We start from the raw sequence: 15,964 nt of genomic DNA, 5'->3' as shown, positions 1-15,964 counted from the left end.
ATAGGCATTTCCTGGGGCTGACACTGCCTGTCCACAGCCCAGCTGCCTGAAGACTACCTGGGCATCCTGAATGCCCCAGTTATCATCACAGATTCTTCCCCCACTGGCCATCACAGTGAATTTCCACGTGCCCGGCACATACGGGACAGGAGGAGGAGTTCCCACTAACTAATCTCAAGCTGGCATCTGAAAGACTCATGTTGTGAAAGGTGATGGCCTTGCCTCACAGCAAATCCCAAAGGCCAATCAATAACCCCTAGGTCTTTCCTCATCCCCAGGGTCACCAAACAGCACTGATGAGGGTACAAATCCTACGTGATCCACCTGGAAGAAGCCCCAGCATCACAGAGCCCAGACTCCCTCACCCTCGGCTGCGCAGGTGTTGGCTCAGCAAGGTGAGTCACCAGGACCCCCAGGGTGCTGGTGGCAAACCCAGGGCCAGGGTGTGTCCCCTCTTCTCCCCCCCTTGCTGCCTTGTATTGCCCAGATAAGGACAATGGGCAACACGTCCCTGAAGCCCTTCTTTAGTTTCACACGGGGACGGTAACACATGCTGCTTGACAAGAAGCAGTGCAAAGGGGGGGGGGGGTCAGAAACAAGGTTTCTGCCACAGAAGGCTGGGGCTTGCATCTTGGCTCTGCCTTTATCAGCTCCGTGATCCTGAGCAAGTTACTTAACCTCTCTGCCTCAGTTTCCTCATCTGAAAAACGGGAGTGATCATGATCAGATTCTGATAGATGTTAAATGAGATAATACATGTAAACCCTTAGAACAGTGCCCAGCGTGTAACAAGCACCCAACAATGTTAGCTATTATTATTTACCAGAGAGTGATAGTGTGCATTCAAACTTTTTGTTGGTTAGTTTATTTTAATAGACCACTTAAAAATATACATGTACTCCTCAGTAGTGATCTAAATTAAAACTGTTTTTCTTCATTCATAACTCTTATTTTTTCCAAAGTTTAGAACTTTATGATTTGTAGTATATTCAGAGCTCTGCAATCAGCATCACAGTCAATTTTAGAGCATTTTCATCACTCCAAAGAGAATCCCTGTGCCCAACAGCAGGCACTTTCCATTTTCCCCCAAAACCCCCAGCCTTAGGCAACCACTAATCCACTGTCTGTATAGATTTGTCTATTCTGGACATTTCATATAAATGGAATCATACAGTATGTGGTCTTTTGTGACTGGTTTCTTTCACTGAGCATAATCTTTTCAACGTTCCTCTGTGTTGTAGCATGTGTGCACGTGTACCAGGACTTCACGTCTTTTTATTGCCAAGTAATATTCCACTGCATGGATATACCATATTCTGTTTGTCCATTCACCATAATGAACATTCAGGTTGTTTCCACTTTCGGGCCATTAGGAATAATGCTGCTACCCACGAACATCTGTATGTAAGTTTCTGTGCAGACGTATGCTTTCCTTCCTCCTGAGTATATGTCTATGAGTAGAATAGCTGGGACATAACTTTCTGAGGAACCACCAGGCTTCATCTCAAACTGCATGCTCCATTTTACATTCCCACTAGCAGTGGATGAGGGTTCTGATTTCTCCATGTCCTCAGCAACACTTATTATTATCTGACTCCAGGAAATAAAAGCCATGAAGTCTATTCTTTTAAGAACCACTTACCTCATTCACTTCAAAGAAGGGGAAGGAGATTTCCTTAATTAAAACAAAAGTCCTCTCGAGGGCAGGGGAGATGTGAGGGCTGAGCATGTGCAAGCTCTGTGTTGGCCCTGGGTGGGGGCTGGGGTGTGGGGGAAGCCGGGGCGGGGGGGTGCAGGTACAGGTGGGCATTGCGGGTGTAGGCACCACTGCATGGACAGCCAAGCATGAGGATGAGAAACCCGTGCCCTACAGCTCAGGAGGGAAAATGTGACACTTACTCTCTGTGGTGGTAGTTGATGGACCCAGGACATCTAGAAAGAAAATGAAGCAGTGTTAGGATATTGTTGGATAATTCTTTAATTCCATGGTCGATAGAGAAACTAAATCCTTTTTCTTTCTGCAGGACTTCTCAGAGCCTTGACCTTTCCCACTTATACTGTGGCGGTCCAAATGGGCTGGAGTACACAGCACTTCTCAACATATTTGGCACTAGATATGTTTGCTGTGCCATGAAGATCATTTTGGGGATTGCTCTCAACGTGAGGGAATCCTTTAACAGACAAACATTTGCAAGAGTGCCACTTGGCCATGTCAGTAACATGGTCACAGTGCTCCACGGGACGACTGCGATAGTTATTGTCATCCAAAATGACCAGGGGAACAAATCCTGTTCCCCCACAAGGTCCCTTAAGGAACAGAGGCAGCAGGTGATGACAGGAGACCAGAAGGGCCCTCCAGGCAGAGCTGAGCGACAGCCAGTGTCCTGGGAGCTCAGCTGGTCACCGAAACAAATTCTAGAGTCCTCCCAGGGACACCCCTCCCCAGGAGGGGCCTGCCCTCCTCCTTCTCCTTCTGGGGACTGAGAGGGGGGATTGCAGAGAGGAATCTTGCTGGGTTGCTCTGCAGGGACGCACCTCCGACGGTAGGATCGATTTGTGGACCTGCAAGAAAGAGGACACAGGGTCAGCCTGGGCGCCCAGGATGTGCTGCCGTGAACCCTTCAGGCTCCTGAGAGAGATGCTGAGGGCCCGCCCCTCCCTGGCCGGAGAAGGGCGATCTGGGACTTGTCCAGGAGAGCTGAATATTAAATGTCAACCTCACATATTAGTCTCCACACACACACACACACAAAAGGTTTTGGGGGAATTCATTCTTACAACCTTAGTGTCCATTGCACCCTTGTCTGCTCCAGGGGCCGCTGAGAAAGTGATACTTCAGACACATGAAACCCAGGGATGCCACTGTAACCACTGATGCCATTAGGAAATTACTCATCTTTCAGGGACACTCAGGATAACGAGAGCCCTGGGCAAAGAAGAGCAGTTTTTTGGAGAAAATCACACTAAAACAGAGGTTCAAAGCCTTGGAAGCCCACCTGTGCAGATGACCCCAGCATCCTCGTAGTGCCTACAGTTGTGGGTGTTCCAGGGGTTGCGGGGGCAGCTCCACAGGTAAGTCTCATTTCCTGAGCACTGCAGCTCATCCAGGACAATCGGCCCTGAGCCCTGGCCAAATTGGGCACTTCCTGGGGCCGACGTGGCCCAACCACAGCCCAGCTGCCTGCAGACCACGTTGGCATCGTTGATGTCCCAGCTGTCGTCACACACGGTGCCCCAGGAGCCTTGGTACAGGACCTCCACTCGGCCTTGGCACCTGTCACTTCCATTCACCAGCCTTAGCGCTAAACCAGAATCAGATCCTGGAAAGAGATAGGAAAATTGACTCTCTTCTGTGTGTCCTGAAGGAAGTCGTCCTGAGGTCTGAGTGAGATTCAGAATTCTTTCAGGGAAAGACTTCTGGGTTCTGGTTAAGGTTCTGCAGCAAGAGGATCTGATCCAAGCCTGTTCATCACATTTTATCCCCAAGAAGCCATTTTACAGACTCCTTGGGTGGGGGCAGACCTGCACATGATTTCTAACTGGAGCCCCTCAAAGCCAGAAATTCAGTTGCTGAACCCAGCCTTGGGATGCAGCTGGGAAGAAGGGAAGCCCACAGCCTGCATCCCCAGGGGCCACTGGGATGGACTGAGCCCCTGAGGGAGCAGACCACCAGAGACAGCTTCCCAGCCCCACCAAGGTGCCACCTTGGACTGTTCACCCCTACAAGGGACCTGCTCCATCGGACCTGAGGTTGTCCTGAAGACTACCTTTCCACTGAGCACCTCTTCATGTTACTTTCAAACCTGAAGCTGACCCTTAAACTTGAACAAACCATGGACGTACTGAATGTCATCCGAGCACAAGGAGATGGCTGGGGAGAGGGAAACAATTGCCAGCAGGCTGCTGAAGTTCCCTCCAGAGACAAACAAGACAATTTCCCCTAACAGACAACCCAACCCAAAAACGAGCAGAAGACCTAAACAAGCAATTCTCCAAGGAAAACATATAAATGATCAATAGGCACATGAAAAAATGCTCAATATCACTAATTATCAGAGAAATGCAAATCAAAACTACAATGAGGTATCACCTCACACCAGTCAGAATGGCCATCATTCAAAAGTCCACAAATGACAAATCCTGGAGAGGCTGTGGAGAAAAGGGAACCCTCCTCACTGCTGGTGGGAATGCAGTTTGGTGCAGCCACTGTGGAAAACAGTATGGAAATTCCTCAAAAGACTAGGAATAGACTTACCATAGGACCCAGTAATCCTGCTCCTGGGCATATATCCAGAAGGAACCCTACTTCAAAATGACACCTGCACCCCAATATTCATAGCAGCACTATTTACAATAGCCAAGACATGGAAACAGCCTAAATGTCCATCGACAGATGACTGGATAAAGAAGAGGTGGTATATTTATACAATGGAACACTATTCAGCCATAAAAACCGACAACATAACACCATTTGCAGCAACATGGATGCTCCTGGAGAATGTCATTCTAAGTGAAGTAAGCCAGAAAGAGAAAGAAAAATACCATATGAGATCGCTCATATGTGGAATCTAAAAAAAAAAAAGTCACAAATCAAAAACAGAAACAGACTCATAGACATACAATACAAATTTGTGGTTGCCAAGGGGGCAGGGGGTGGGAAGTGACAGACTGAGATTTGAAAATGTAGAATAGATAAACAAGATTATACTGTATAGCACAGGGAAATATATATGAGATCTTGCGGTAGCTCACAGAGAAAAAAATGTGACAATGAATATATGTATGTTCATGTATAACTGAAAAATTGTGCTCTACACTGGAATTTGACACAACATTGTAAAATGACTATAACTCAATAAAAAAATTGTTAAAAAAAAAAAAAGACAATTTCCCCTAGTAGGATGCAGAATTGTGGCTGGCAACTAGCATACGCAGGAAGCAAGCTGACAATCAATCCAAAAACATATGAAAGAGGGGATAAGATCATTTGGAACTTCTGGATCCAGCTGTACCTGAAAACAGAACTACCGCTCAATGTCTAGATAGGTAAGCCTTTGCACCCCCTGTAGCTTAAGGCAGTATCAATTCGGGGCCTATCACTTGCAAACCAAAATGTCTTGACTAATATGCACCATAGCTGGTAGGTAAAAGCCATCCATATTTCTGGTAAGTGAAGGCAACCCTCTACATTGGTTGAGGCTGTGAGCTCAGAGGCCCAACCCAAGGTTCAGGCATTGCACCCAGGCCTGTTGACTGGAACACTGAACACTGATACTTTGGCAGGATTCCAGTGATGCTTACCATGGGTAGGAGTTGTTGTGTCCCACCAATCTGGAGGGAAAACAGCAGAATCAGAAAGGAGATCTACAGAATCAAGGTTGGCCTAATGACCTATAACTGGGGTCTGAGACAGTGGGGACTGAGGAGCTCCACTGTCTGGGGGAGAAAGGGCCCTTTCCTGAGAGTTTGCAGTGAGCCCAAACCATGCCCTCGAATGTCCACAACAAGGGCCATGAGCTGGTACAATCCCCCAAGAGCAACGTCTGGGCTCTCCTGACTGAGCGCTGTCCAGTAAAAGCATGGCCTCGACTCTGCAGGACGTGATGAAGATCTGTTCTCTCCTCACAGAGAACTCTTGGTCCAGATAAGGCTTGCAAGTCCAAATGGCCCCAGGACAGACCCCCACTGTCACCCTACTCTCAGTGGGGAACACTGTGTCGCTGTAAAGCCCTTATCTCGCTGAGCCAGCTCAGAGGACCCATGTGACAGGGGCTCATCTGGAACCATCCACAGGATCTAGAGCGACCTAGGAAGGTACTGAGAGGTGATCCTCCACACACCCCTCTCAGGACTACTGGTTGGGGCTGTTGAGGTGACTGGGGAGAGAGAAGACACCCCGAAGACTGGAAGCAGCAGGACTCACCTGGCCTGAGTGTGGGCTGGGACTGGACAGCTGTGAGGAGAGAAGGCAGATCAAACACTTGCACACAAGTGGCCCAACAGGAGCAAAGGGGATGATATTGAGCAGGTGAGCTGCTCAGTTCCTCGTGTCCCCAGTCATGGAGGGTGGGGCCCTGCCAGCCACACCCCTGCAGAGATGCTCCTTGTGAAATGTCCTGGCAGACCAGCGTCCATTATTTCCATGTCAGAGTGACAAACTCCATCTCTAGGTGACCACGTTGCCCCTAACCCATCATCAGTCTCCCTGATGTTACTGGTCCACTGAGGCACAAGACCGAGGAGTCCAGCCCCTGGCCCAGATCCCATGTGTGATCTCTGAGAACCGACCACAGGTGATGACAAGGCTGTGTCTGGCGGGCCGTGTAGGGGCCACTGCCCTGCACACAGCAGACCATGTGCCAACATGCATCTCTGTGATCTGGAGGGGCCTTCATTCCAGACTCAGGAACAAACCCTGGGACATCTACAGTCCTTTCCCATGACCACCATTCAAAGACCCTGTACAGAAATTTCCTCCTTTGCTTCTGGCTGGCACTGTCACAGTGGAGAATCACGGCTTAAGTGTTAATTTCAGTTTCTATCTTTCTTATCATTCACTATCATGATACCTGGTGGCTTGACCAAAATTATAATAACTGAAGAAAAGAGTTAAGGAGATTTCAGGGAAAACAGAGGTGTAGAAAAAGCTTTGAGAAGACATCACAATGGAAGGGGAAAACACACCCTAGGAGAGGGACACCCAAATTCTTTGAGGCTCACCTGAGCAAATGACACCAGCATCTTCCTGGTGCCCACAGTTATGGGTGTTCCAGCCACTGTTGGGGCAGCTCCACAGGAAGGTCTCATTCCCTGAGCACCGTAGTTCATCCAGAAGAATAGGCCCAGAGCCCTGACCAAACCAGGCATTTCCTGGGGCTGACACGGCCGAACCACAGCTCAGCTGTCTGCAGACCACGTTGGCATCGTTCACGTCCCAGCTGTCGTCACACACGGTGCCCCAGGAGCCTCGATACAGGACCTCCACTCGGCCCTGACACCTGTCACCTCCGTTCACCAGCCTCATAGCCAAACCCGATACGGTCTCTACAGGGCAACATAAGACCCCACATCATGTCTTTCTTCAGGGCACAGATCTAAGGCAAATACCAGACTCAGGAGACTTCCTGATGGCAACTCTCCCTCAGACTCCCTAAAGGGAGTCACCTTTTATAAGCTCAGGAGCTCATCGTCATCACAGAGGGAGGAGCAGAGACATCCTGTTCTGCCCGTGTCTCGGGTTACTCACATGCAGGGATGCAGCCCATAAGTCCAAAAAGAGGTGAGCAGGAAGGGACCCCCACCCACCCCAGACACACCCAGGCTGCAGGACCACAGCTACCGGGGGAAGGCCACCATCCCTCTGCTTTACAGCTTGGTGGCTCCTGGGTGCTTCTGCCCAGGTTCTGGCAGAGCTCCTGGAGAGGATGGGACCCGGCCAGACAGGAGCAGGTCGGGCAGTTTCACCCACTGCCCCGGACAGCCTTCCATGGCCTGAGAGACCTGCAGAGGTCCCAGCAGCACTGAGAGGCATCCAGGACCTACACTGACTCCACACTCCCCACCCACAGAGGATGTCTGCTGAGCATCTGACTAGAACTCTACTGGTCACATAGTGGACTGGCCCGCAATGACCAGACCGCCGCTTGCACTGTGCGTGCCCTGAGTCAGCCTCCCACTCAGCTGGTTCACCTGGGACAAGGGCCCCGTCTGAGGTCCACAAGCTCCCTCCACCTCTCTGAGTCTGCATGTTCGCTTTTTCATCAGAAAAACTTTGCTACCTCCCTTGCATGAGCTAAGGGCCCACCGGCACATTTGAGGGGCTACTCAGATGCTGGAGCCAATACAGGTTCCTGGAACCCAGAGCACTAAGGTCATTCATGATCCGCCCTCCCCTGGGCGCTCTTCGTGTCACTTCTGCGTGCACATATGGCCCCGTGGTGTCTGCAGTGTGGCTCAGATGGGGGACACAGGGACTCAGGCCTGCAATCACATCCCACCGACAGACGGTCGGTGGTGCCCATGTTCCTACCCCCACAAAGCTCTCCCTGCCAGGACTGTAATGGGACCAAAGGCAGGAGGACACCTTCCAGCTTCTCTGAACCTGCAGCCAGCCTTCTTTGGGAGCGCATCGAGCAGAGGATGACAACTTAGCTGGAAGAATGGGGAGAAGGGAGTGTTGGAAATCCCAAGCCCAGGTAAGAAGCACCAGAGGGAGACTCAGGGATGAAGGGGAAAATAATGGTCCCCATCATGTTCTGCAAAGTGCTGTGTTTCCTCTACAGTGGGGGGAATGGGGGCGGGTGGGCAGGGTATAGAGGGACATCCCGAGGAAGGTCATCAGAGACTCACCTGGCCAGGCAGTGGTCTGGGGCTTAGGACCAGTGAGGAGAAGGAAAGTCAGACAACAAGCACACTGGGGACCCACTGGAATCGACACAGATGACACTATGCATATACACATGGAGCTGATACTCCTCGTGGGTCCAAAGCATGCATGGTATAAGGGCCCGCTACGGGTGTCTCAGTCCTCTAGGGGGCTACTCCTTCAGTCTCACAAACTGAGCAGCCCAGCACCTGAGCCTCTGCAGCAGGAGACCGCCAGAGACAGCTTCCCAGCCCCACCAAGGTGCCACCTTGGACCGTTCACCCCTCCAAGGGACCCGCTCCGTTGGCCCCGAGGCTGTCCCGAAGACTACCTTTCCACTGAGCACGTAACTCATGTCACTGTCAATCCTACAGCCTACCCTGCATCTGGAACAAGCATGGACCTACTGAGTGTCATCTGAGCACAGGGAGATGGCTGGGAGGAAGGCGACAATTGCCAGCAGGCTGCTAAGAGTCCCTCCAGGACTTATCAGCTGAAGTACAGAGACAAATACACGCTTTCCCCTAGTAGAACGTACAACCGTCGCTGGCGACTGTCCCGTGAAGGAAGCAAGCGCACAGTCCAATTCGCCAACCTCATACCTGGTGGCTTGGCCAAAGCTAACACTAATTCTATGCAAAGAGCTAAAGAGATTTCAGGGAAGACAGAAATGCAGAAACAGCCTTGAGAAGGTGTCAGAATGGAAAGGGTAATCATACCCCAGGAGGGGGACACCCAGCTCCTTTGAGGCTCACCTGAGCAGATGACACCAGCATCCTCCTGGTGCCCACAGTTGTGGCTGTTCCAGCCCCTGTGGGGGCAGCTCCACAGGGAGGCCTCATTCCCTGAGCAGCCCACATCATCCAGGACAATCAGCCCTGAACCCTGACCGAACCGGGCACTTCCTGGGGCCGACGTGGCCCAACCACAGCCCAGCTGCCTACAGACCACGTTGGCATCGTTGATGTCCCAGCTGTCGTCACACACGGTGCCCCAGGAGCCTCGATACAGGACCTCCACTCGGCCCTGACACCTGGCACTTCCGTTCACCAGCCTCAGGGCCAAACCAGAATCAGACCCTAGAGGGCAACACAGGACCCCAAGTCATGTCTCTTCAGGGCACAGGTCGAAGGCAGTTTACAGACCAAGGAGACTTCCTGATGGCAACTCTCCCTCCCGCTCCCTAAAGGGAGTCACCATTTTACAAGCCCAGGAGCTCATCGTCATCACAGGGGGAGGATCAGAGACATCCTGTTCTGCCCGTGTCTCGGGGTGCTCACATGTAGGGATGCAGCCCACAGTCCAAAAAGAGGTGAGCAGGAAGGGACCCGGACACACCCAGGCTGCAGCACCACAGCTACCGGGGAAAGGCCAAGACCGTCCCCCTGCTTGGCAGCTTGGTGGCTCCTGGGTGCTTCTCCCCGGGTTCTGGCAGAGCTCCTGGGGATGATGGGACCCGGCCAGATAGGAGCAGGTCAGGCAGTTTCACCCCCTCCCTGGACAGCCGTCCATGGCCTGAGAGACCTGCAGAGGACCCGGCAGCACTGAGAGGCAGCCAGGACGTACACTGACACACCCCCACCTCCCAGAGGATGTCTGCTGAGCATCTGGACTCCACTGGTCACCTAGTGGACTCGCCCACTAAGACCTGACCTTGCATCTGGCCTTCACGGACTCTTGTCTCACTCACAGGGACAAGGATAACAAAAGCCACACCCTGAGCCTTCTCGTGTCCCATTCAAACCCAACCTGTATCCAGCAGCAGAGAGCGAGCCCCACAGAGGTGGACAGGGACGGTTACCTGTTGGTAAAGGAGCAGGCAAGGATGTGACCGGTGGGGGTTCTGGAAGGGGCAACCAAGAAAGGTCGGGGTTACACATCACAGGAAGGAAGCTCCGGGAGAGTCTGCAGCGGCACCAGGACTGTTCCCCACCCGGATGTCGCCGCTTCCCTGTGCGTGCCCTGAGCCAGCCTCCCGCTCAGCTGGTACACCTGGGACAAGGGCCCCGTCTGAGGTCCACCAGCTGCCTCCACCTCTCTGAGTCTGCATGTTCGCTTTTTCATCAGAAAACCTTTGCTACCTCCCTTGCATGAGCCACGGGCCCACTGGCACATCCGAGGGGCTGCCCAGAGGCCGGAGACATTCCGGGGTCCTGGAACCCAGAGCACTAAGGTCACTCACGACCCGCCCTCCCCTGGGCACTCTCCCTGTCACTTTTGGGTGCACATGTGGCCCCGTGGAGTCTGCGGTGTGGCCCAGATGGGGGACGCAGGGACTCGGGCCTGCTGTCACGTTCCACCGACAGATGGTCGGTGGTTACCGTGTTCCCTCTCCACAAAGCTCTCCCCTGCCAGGACTGCAATGGGGCCAAAGGTAGGAGGACACCTTCCGGCTTCTCTGAACCTGCAGCCAGCCTTCTGTGGGAGAGCATCCAGCAGAGGATGACAGCTTAGGTGGATGAATGGGGAGTAGCCGTGTTGGAAATCCCAAGTCCAGTTACGAAACCCCAGCCAGGAGACTCAGGGATGGAGGGGAAAACAGTGTGTCCCCACCGGGTTCTGCAAAGTGCTGTGTTTCCCCTACTGTGGGGGGAACGGGGGTGGGGGTGGGGCAGGGAGTAGAGGGACATCCCGAGGAAGGTCATCGGAGACTCACCTGGCCAGGCAGTGGTCTGGGGCTGAGCACCTGTGGGGAAGAGAAGGACAGTCACACACCCAGCACACAGGGGACCCACTGGAATCCACACAGATGACACTCTGCATATGCACATGGAGCTGATGCTCCTCGTGGGTCCTCAGCGTGGGCGGTGTCAGGGCCCACTGCGGGTGTCTCAGTCCTCTGGGGGCTCCTCCTTCGGTCTCACGTCCTGTGCCTGCCTCCCTGGGCCTGGGGGATTACCCTCCAGAACAGGTCAGCCGCTGCCATGCCTGGGACAGGCCACCAAAGCCACCAGTTAACTTTTCGGGGGAACAGCAAGAAAGCTCCAGCAGTCAGTGTAGAAAGTGCCCAAATCCAGCCCAGGTGCCATGATTCTCAGACCGATCAAGGCGCCCCCCGGCGTTCCTGCCTGGCGGCCAGCTCCAACCCCAAAGTCCCAGCAGGCTCATTAGTTTTCCACACAGAGCCACCCCTCCCCACACCCTCCTCCCTACCCCCATCCACTCAACTAGTGGTCACCCGCTCACACATTCATCATTTACGCTTGAAACCTATTGTCTGGGGCAGCTGTGACAGGACCCAAATTCACAAGCTGTCGAGGGCTGAGAGCAGTACATTTCCAACCACTTCCCTAAGGCTGGGCCTTGAGGAGGGAGCCCCAGACAACAGCAGTGTGGCCTGAGAAGGCCATCCTGCTGGAAAGGAAGGCTCAGGGAGGTGGAGGCTCTAGATCGCTCCCTCTGCCATTGTTGCCCCAAGGCAACGTGGGTGACACTTGGACGAAACGGGAGGGGAGTGCACCTTGATTCTCCCCCGGATGTTGCACTCCCGGGGCCAGCTGCCCGCAGGACAGTCGGGAGGTAGGGATGCCTGGGAGCGGCTTCAGGGGGGCCCTGGAGTGGGAAGTACGTGTATCTCAGCGAAGATCACCCCAGATGCTTGCAGCGACATCTTTGAGGCCCACCTGAGCACATGGCACTGGCGTCCTCCAAGGCCCCACATTGGGTGTGTTCCAGGAGATGTGGGGGCAGCTCCACAGGTAGGTCTCACGGCCTGAGCAGCCCAGGACCTGAGCCTCTGCAGCAGGAGACCGCCAGAGACAGCTTCCCAGCCCCACCAAGGTGCCACCTTGGACCGTTCACCCCTCCAAGGGACCCGCTCCGTCGGCCCCGAGGCTGTCCCGAAGACTACCTTTCCACTGAGCACGTAACTCATGTCACTGTCAATCCTACAGCCTACCCTGCATCTGGAACAAGCATGGACCTACTGAGTGTCATCTGAGCACAGGGAGATGGCTGGGAGGAAGGCGACAATTGCCAGCAGGCTGCTAAGAGTCCCTCCAGGACTTCTCAGCTGAAGAACAGAGACAAATACACGCTTTCCCCTAGTAGAACGTACAACCGTCGCTGGCGACTGTCCCGTGAAGGAAGCAAGCGCACAGTCTCATTCGCCATCCTCATACCTGGTGGCTTGGCCAAAGCTAATACTAATGCTGAGCAAAGGTCTACGGAGATTTCAGGGAAAACAGAAATGTAGAAAAAGCCTTGAGAGTGTGTCAGAATGGAAGGGGAAACCATACCCCCGGAGGGGGACACCCAGCTCCTTTGAGGCTCACCTGAGCAGATGACACCAGCATCCTCCTGGTGCCCACAGTTGTGGCTGTTCCAGCCCCTGTGGGGGCAGCTCCACAGGGAGGTCTCATACCCGGAGCAGCCCACGTCATCCAGGACAATCGGCCCTGAACCCTGACCGAACCGGGCACTTCCTGGGGCTGACGTGGCCCAACCACAGCCCAGCTGCCTGCAGACCACGTTGGCATCGTTCACGTCCCAGCTGTCGTCACACACGGTGCCCCAGGAGCCTTGATACAGGACCTCCACTCGGCCCTGACACCTGGCACCTCCGTTCACCAGCCTCAGAGCCAAGCCCGATTCGGTCTCTAGAGGGCAACACAGGACCCCAAGTCATGTCTCTCTTTTGGGCACAGGTCGAAGGCAGGTTGCAGACTCAAGAGACTTCCTGATGGCAACTGTGCACCCCACTCCCTAAAGGGAGTCACCTCTCTATAAGCCCAGGAGCTCATCGTCGTCACAGGGAGAGGAGCAGAGACACCCTGTTTTGCCCATGTCACGGGGTGCTCACATGCAGGGATGCGGCCCACAAGTCCAAAAAGAGGTGAGCAGGAAGGGATCCCCAACCCACCCAGGACACACCCAGGCTGCAGCACCACAGCTACCGGGGGAAGGACAAGACCGTCGCCCTGCTTGGCAGCTTGGTGGCTCCTGGATGCTTCTGCCCGGGTTCTGGCTGAGCCCGTGGAGATGCTGGGACCCGGCCAGACAGGAGCAGGTCGGGCACATTCCCCCCCTGTCCCGGACAGCCGTCCATTGCCTGAGAGACCTGCAGAGGACCCGGCAGCACTGAGAGGCAAACAGGACGTACGCTGACCACCACCTCCGCCCGGAGGATGTCTGCTGAGCATCTGGACCAGGACTCCGCTGGTCACCTAGAGGACCGGCCCACAGAGGCCAGACTGCCGCTTCCCTGTGCATGCGCGGAGCCAGCCTCCCGCTCAGCTGGTTCACCTGGGACAAGGGCCCCGTCTGAGGTCCACCAGCTCCCTCCACCTCTCTGAGTCTGGATGTTCCTTTCCTCATCAGAAAACTTTGCTACCTCCCTTGCATGAACCTCGGGCCCCCCGGCACATCTGAGGGGCTGCCCAGAGGCCGGAGCCAATGCGGGTTCCTGGAACCCAGAACACTAAGGTCACTCACGACCCGCCCTCCCCTGGGCGCTCTCTCTGTCACTTCTGGGTGCACATGTGGCCCCGTGGAGTCCGCGGTGTGGCCCGGATGGGGGACGCAGGGACTCGGGCCTGCTGTCACGTTCCACCGACAGACGGTCGGTGGTTACCGTGTTCCCTCTCCACAAAGCTCTCCCCTGCCAGGACTGCAATGGGGCCAAAGGTAGGAGGACACCTTCCGGCTTCTCTGAACCTGCAGCCAGCCTTCTGTGGGAGAGCATCCAGCAGAGGATGACAGCTTAGGTGGATGAATGGGGAGTAGCCGTGTTGGAAATCCCAAGTCCAGTTACGAAACCCCAGCCAGGAGACTCAGGGATGGAGGGGAAAACAGTGTGTCCCCACCGGGTTCTGCAAAGTGCTGTGTTTCCCCTACTGTGGGGGGAACGGGGGTGGGGGTGGGGCAGGGAGTAGAGGGACATCCCGAGGAAGGTCATCGGAGACTCACCTGGCCAGGCAGTGGTCTGGGGCTGAGCACCTGTGGGGAAGAGAAGGACAGTCACACACCCAGCACACAGGGGACCCACTGGAATCCACACAGATGACACTCCGCATATGCACATGGAGCTGATGCTCCTCGTGGGTCCTCAGCGTGGGCGGTGTCAGGGCCCGCTGCGGGTGTTGCAGTCCTCTGGGGGCTCCTCCTTCGGTCTCACGTCCTGTGCCTGCCTCCCTGGGCCTGGGGGCTTACCTTCCAGAATAGGAGAGCCCCTGCCATGCCTGGGACAGGCCGCCAAAGCCACCAGTTAACTTTTCGGGGGAACAGCAAGAAAGCTCCAGCAGTCAGTGTAGAAAGTGCCCAAATCCAGCCCAGGTGCAGTGATTCTGAGACCCATCAAGGCGCCTCCCCTCCCCCAGAGTTTCTGCCTGGGGGCCAGTTCCAGCCCCAATGTCCCAGCAGGCTCATTAGTTTTCCACACAGAGCCACCCCCTCCCCACACCCTCCTCCCTACCCCCATCCACTCAACTAGTGTTCACCCCGCTCACACGTTCGTCATTTCCGCTTCAAAATCTCTTGTCTGAGGCAGCTATGACAGGACCCCAATTCATAAGCTCTCAAGGGCTAGAGCAGTGCATTTCTAAGCGTTTCCCTAAGGATGGGCCTTGAAGAGGGAGTCCCAGGGAACATCAGTGTGGCCTGAGGAGGCCATCCTGCTGGCAAGCAAGGCTCACTTCCTCCACCCACAGGGAATTGGAGGCTCTAGATGTTTCCTTCTGCCATTGTTGCCCCAAGGCAACGTGGGTGACACTTGGACGAAACGGGAGGGGAGGGCACCTTGATTCTCCCCCGGATGTTGCACTCCCGGGGCCAGCTGCCCGCAGGACAGTCGGGAGGTAGGGATGCCTGGGAGCGGCTTCAGGGGGGCCCTGGAGTGCGAAGTACGTGTATCTCAGCGAAGATCACCCCAGATGCTTACAGCGACAACTTTGAGGCCCACCTGAGCACATGGCACTGGCGTCCTCCAAGGCCCCACAGTTGGGTGTGTACCAGGACATGTGGGGGCAGCTCCACAGGTAGGTCTCACGGCCTGAGCAGCCCAGGACCTGAGCCTCTGCAGCAGGAGACCGCCAGAGACAGCTTCCCAGCCCCACCAAGGTGCCACCTTGGACCGTTCACCCCTCCAAGGGACCCGCTCCGTCGGCCCCGAGGCTGTCCCGAAGACTACCTTTCCACTGAGCACGTAACTCATGTCACTGTCAATCCTACAGCCTACCCTGCATCTGGAACAAGCATGGACCTACTGAGTGTCATCTGAGCACAGGGAGATGGCTGGGAGGAAGGCGACAATTGCCAGCAGGCTGCTAAGAGTCCCTCCAGAGACAAATAGACACTTTCTCCTAGTAGGAGGTAGAACTGTGGATTGTAACTATCCCATGCAGGAAGCAAGCTGACAGTGAACCCCCAAAACATAAGAAAGAGGACGTTAGAAATGTATAGTTTGACAGAACATCTTGGAACTTTTGGATCCAGCTGTACCTGGACAGAACTACCACTCAATGTCTAGATAGGTAAGCCTTTGCGCCCCCTGTAGCTTAAGGCAGTATCAATTCGGGGCCTATCACTTGCAAACCAAAATGTCTTGACTGATATGCACCATAGCTGGTAGGTAAAAGCCATCCATATTTCTGGTAAGTGAAG

General features: G+C 54.6%; 1 protein-coding gene across 1 annotated transcript in view; it reads right to left on the bottom strand.

The window, feature by feature from the left end:
- DMBT1 (deleted in malignant brain tumors 1) overlaps nucleotides 1-15,964 on the bottom strand; it is a 49,183-nt gene that overhangs the window by 14,795 nt on the left and 18,424 nt on the right. The window contains 9 exon segments of the mRNA XM_064488598.1: nucleotides 1-99; nucleotides 101-222; nucleotides 1,900-1,932; nucleotides 2,536-2,562; nucleotides 2,997-3,320; nucleotides 6,721-7,040; nucleotides 9,051-9,444; nucleotides 11,778-11,798; nucleotides 12,604-12,961. Of these exon segments, the coding sequence (XP_064344668.1) occupies nucleotides 1-99; nucleotides 101-222; nucleotides 1,900-1,932; nucleotides 2,536-2,562; nucleotides 2,997-3,320; nucleotides 6,721-7,040; nucleotides 9,051-9,444; nucleotides 11,778-11,798; nucleotides 12,604-12,961 (1,698 nt within the window).

The sequence above is a fragment of the Camelus dromedarius genome, chromosome 8 (assembly GCF_036321535.1).
Source record: "Camelus dromedarius isolate mCamDro1 chromosome 8, mCamDro1.pat, whole genome shotgun sequence".
Lineage (NCBI taxonomy): Eukaryota > Metazoa > Chordata > Mammalia > Artiodactyla > Camelidae > Camelus > Camelus dromedarius.
The sequence above is the reverse complement of the archived record's forward strand: the minus strand, read 5'-3'. Positions and strand labels throughout refer to the sequence as shown.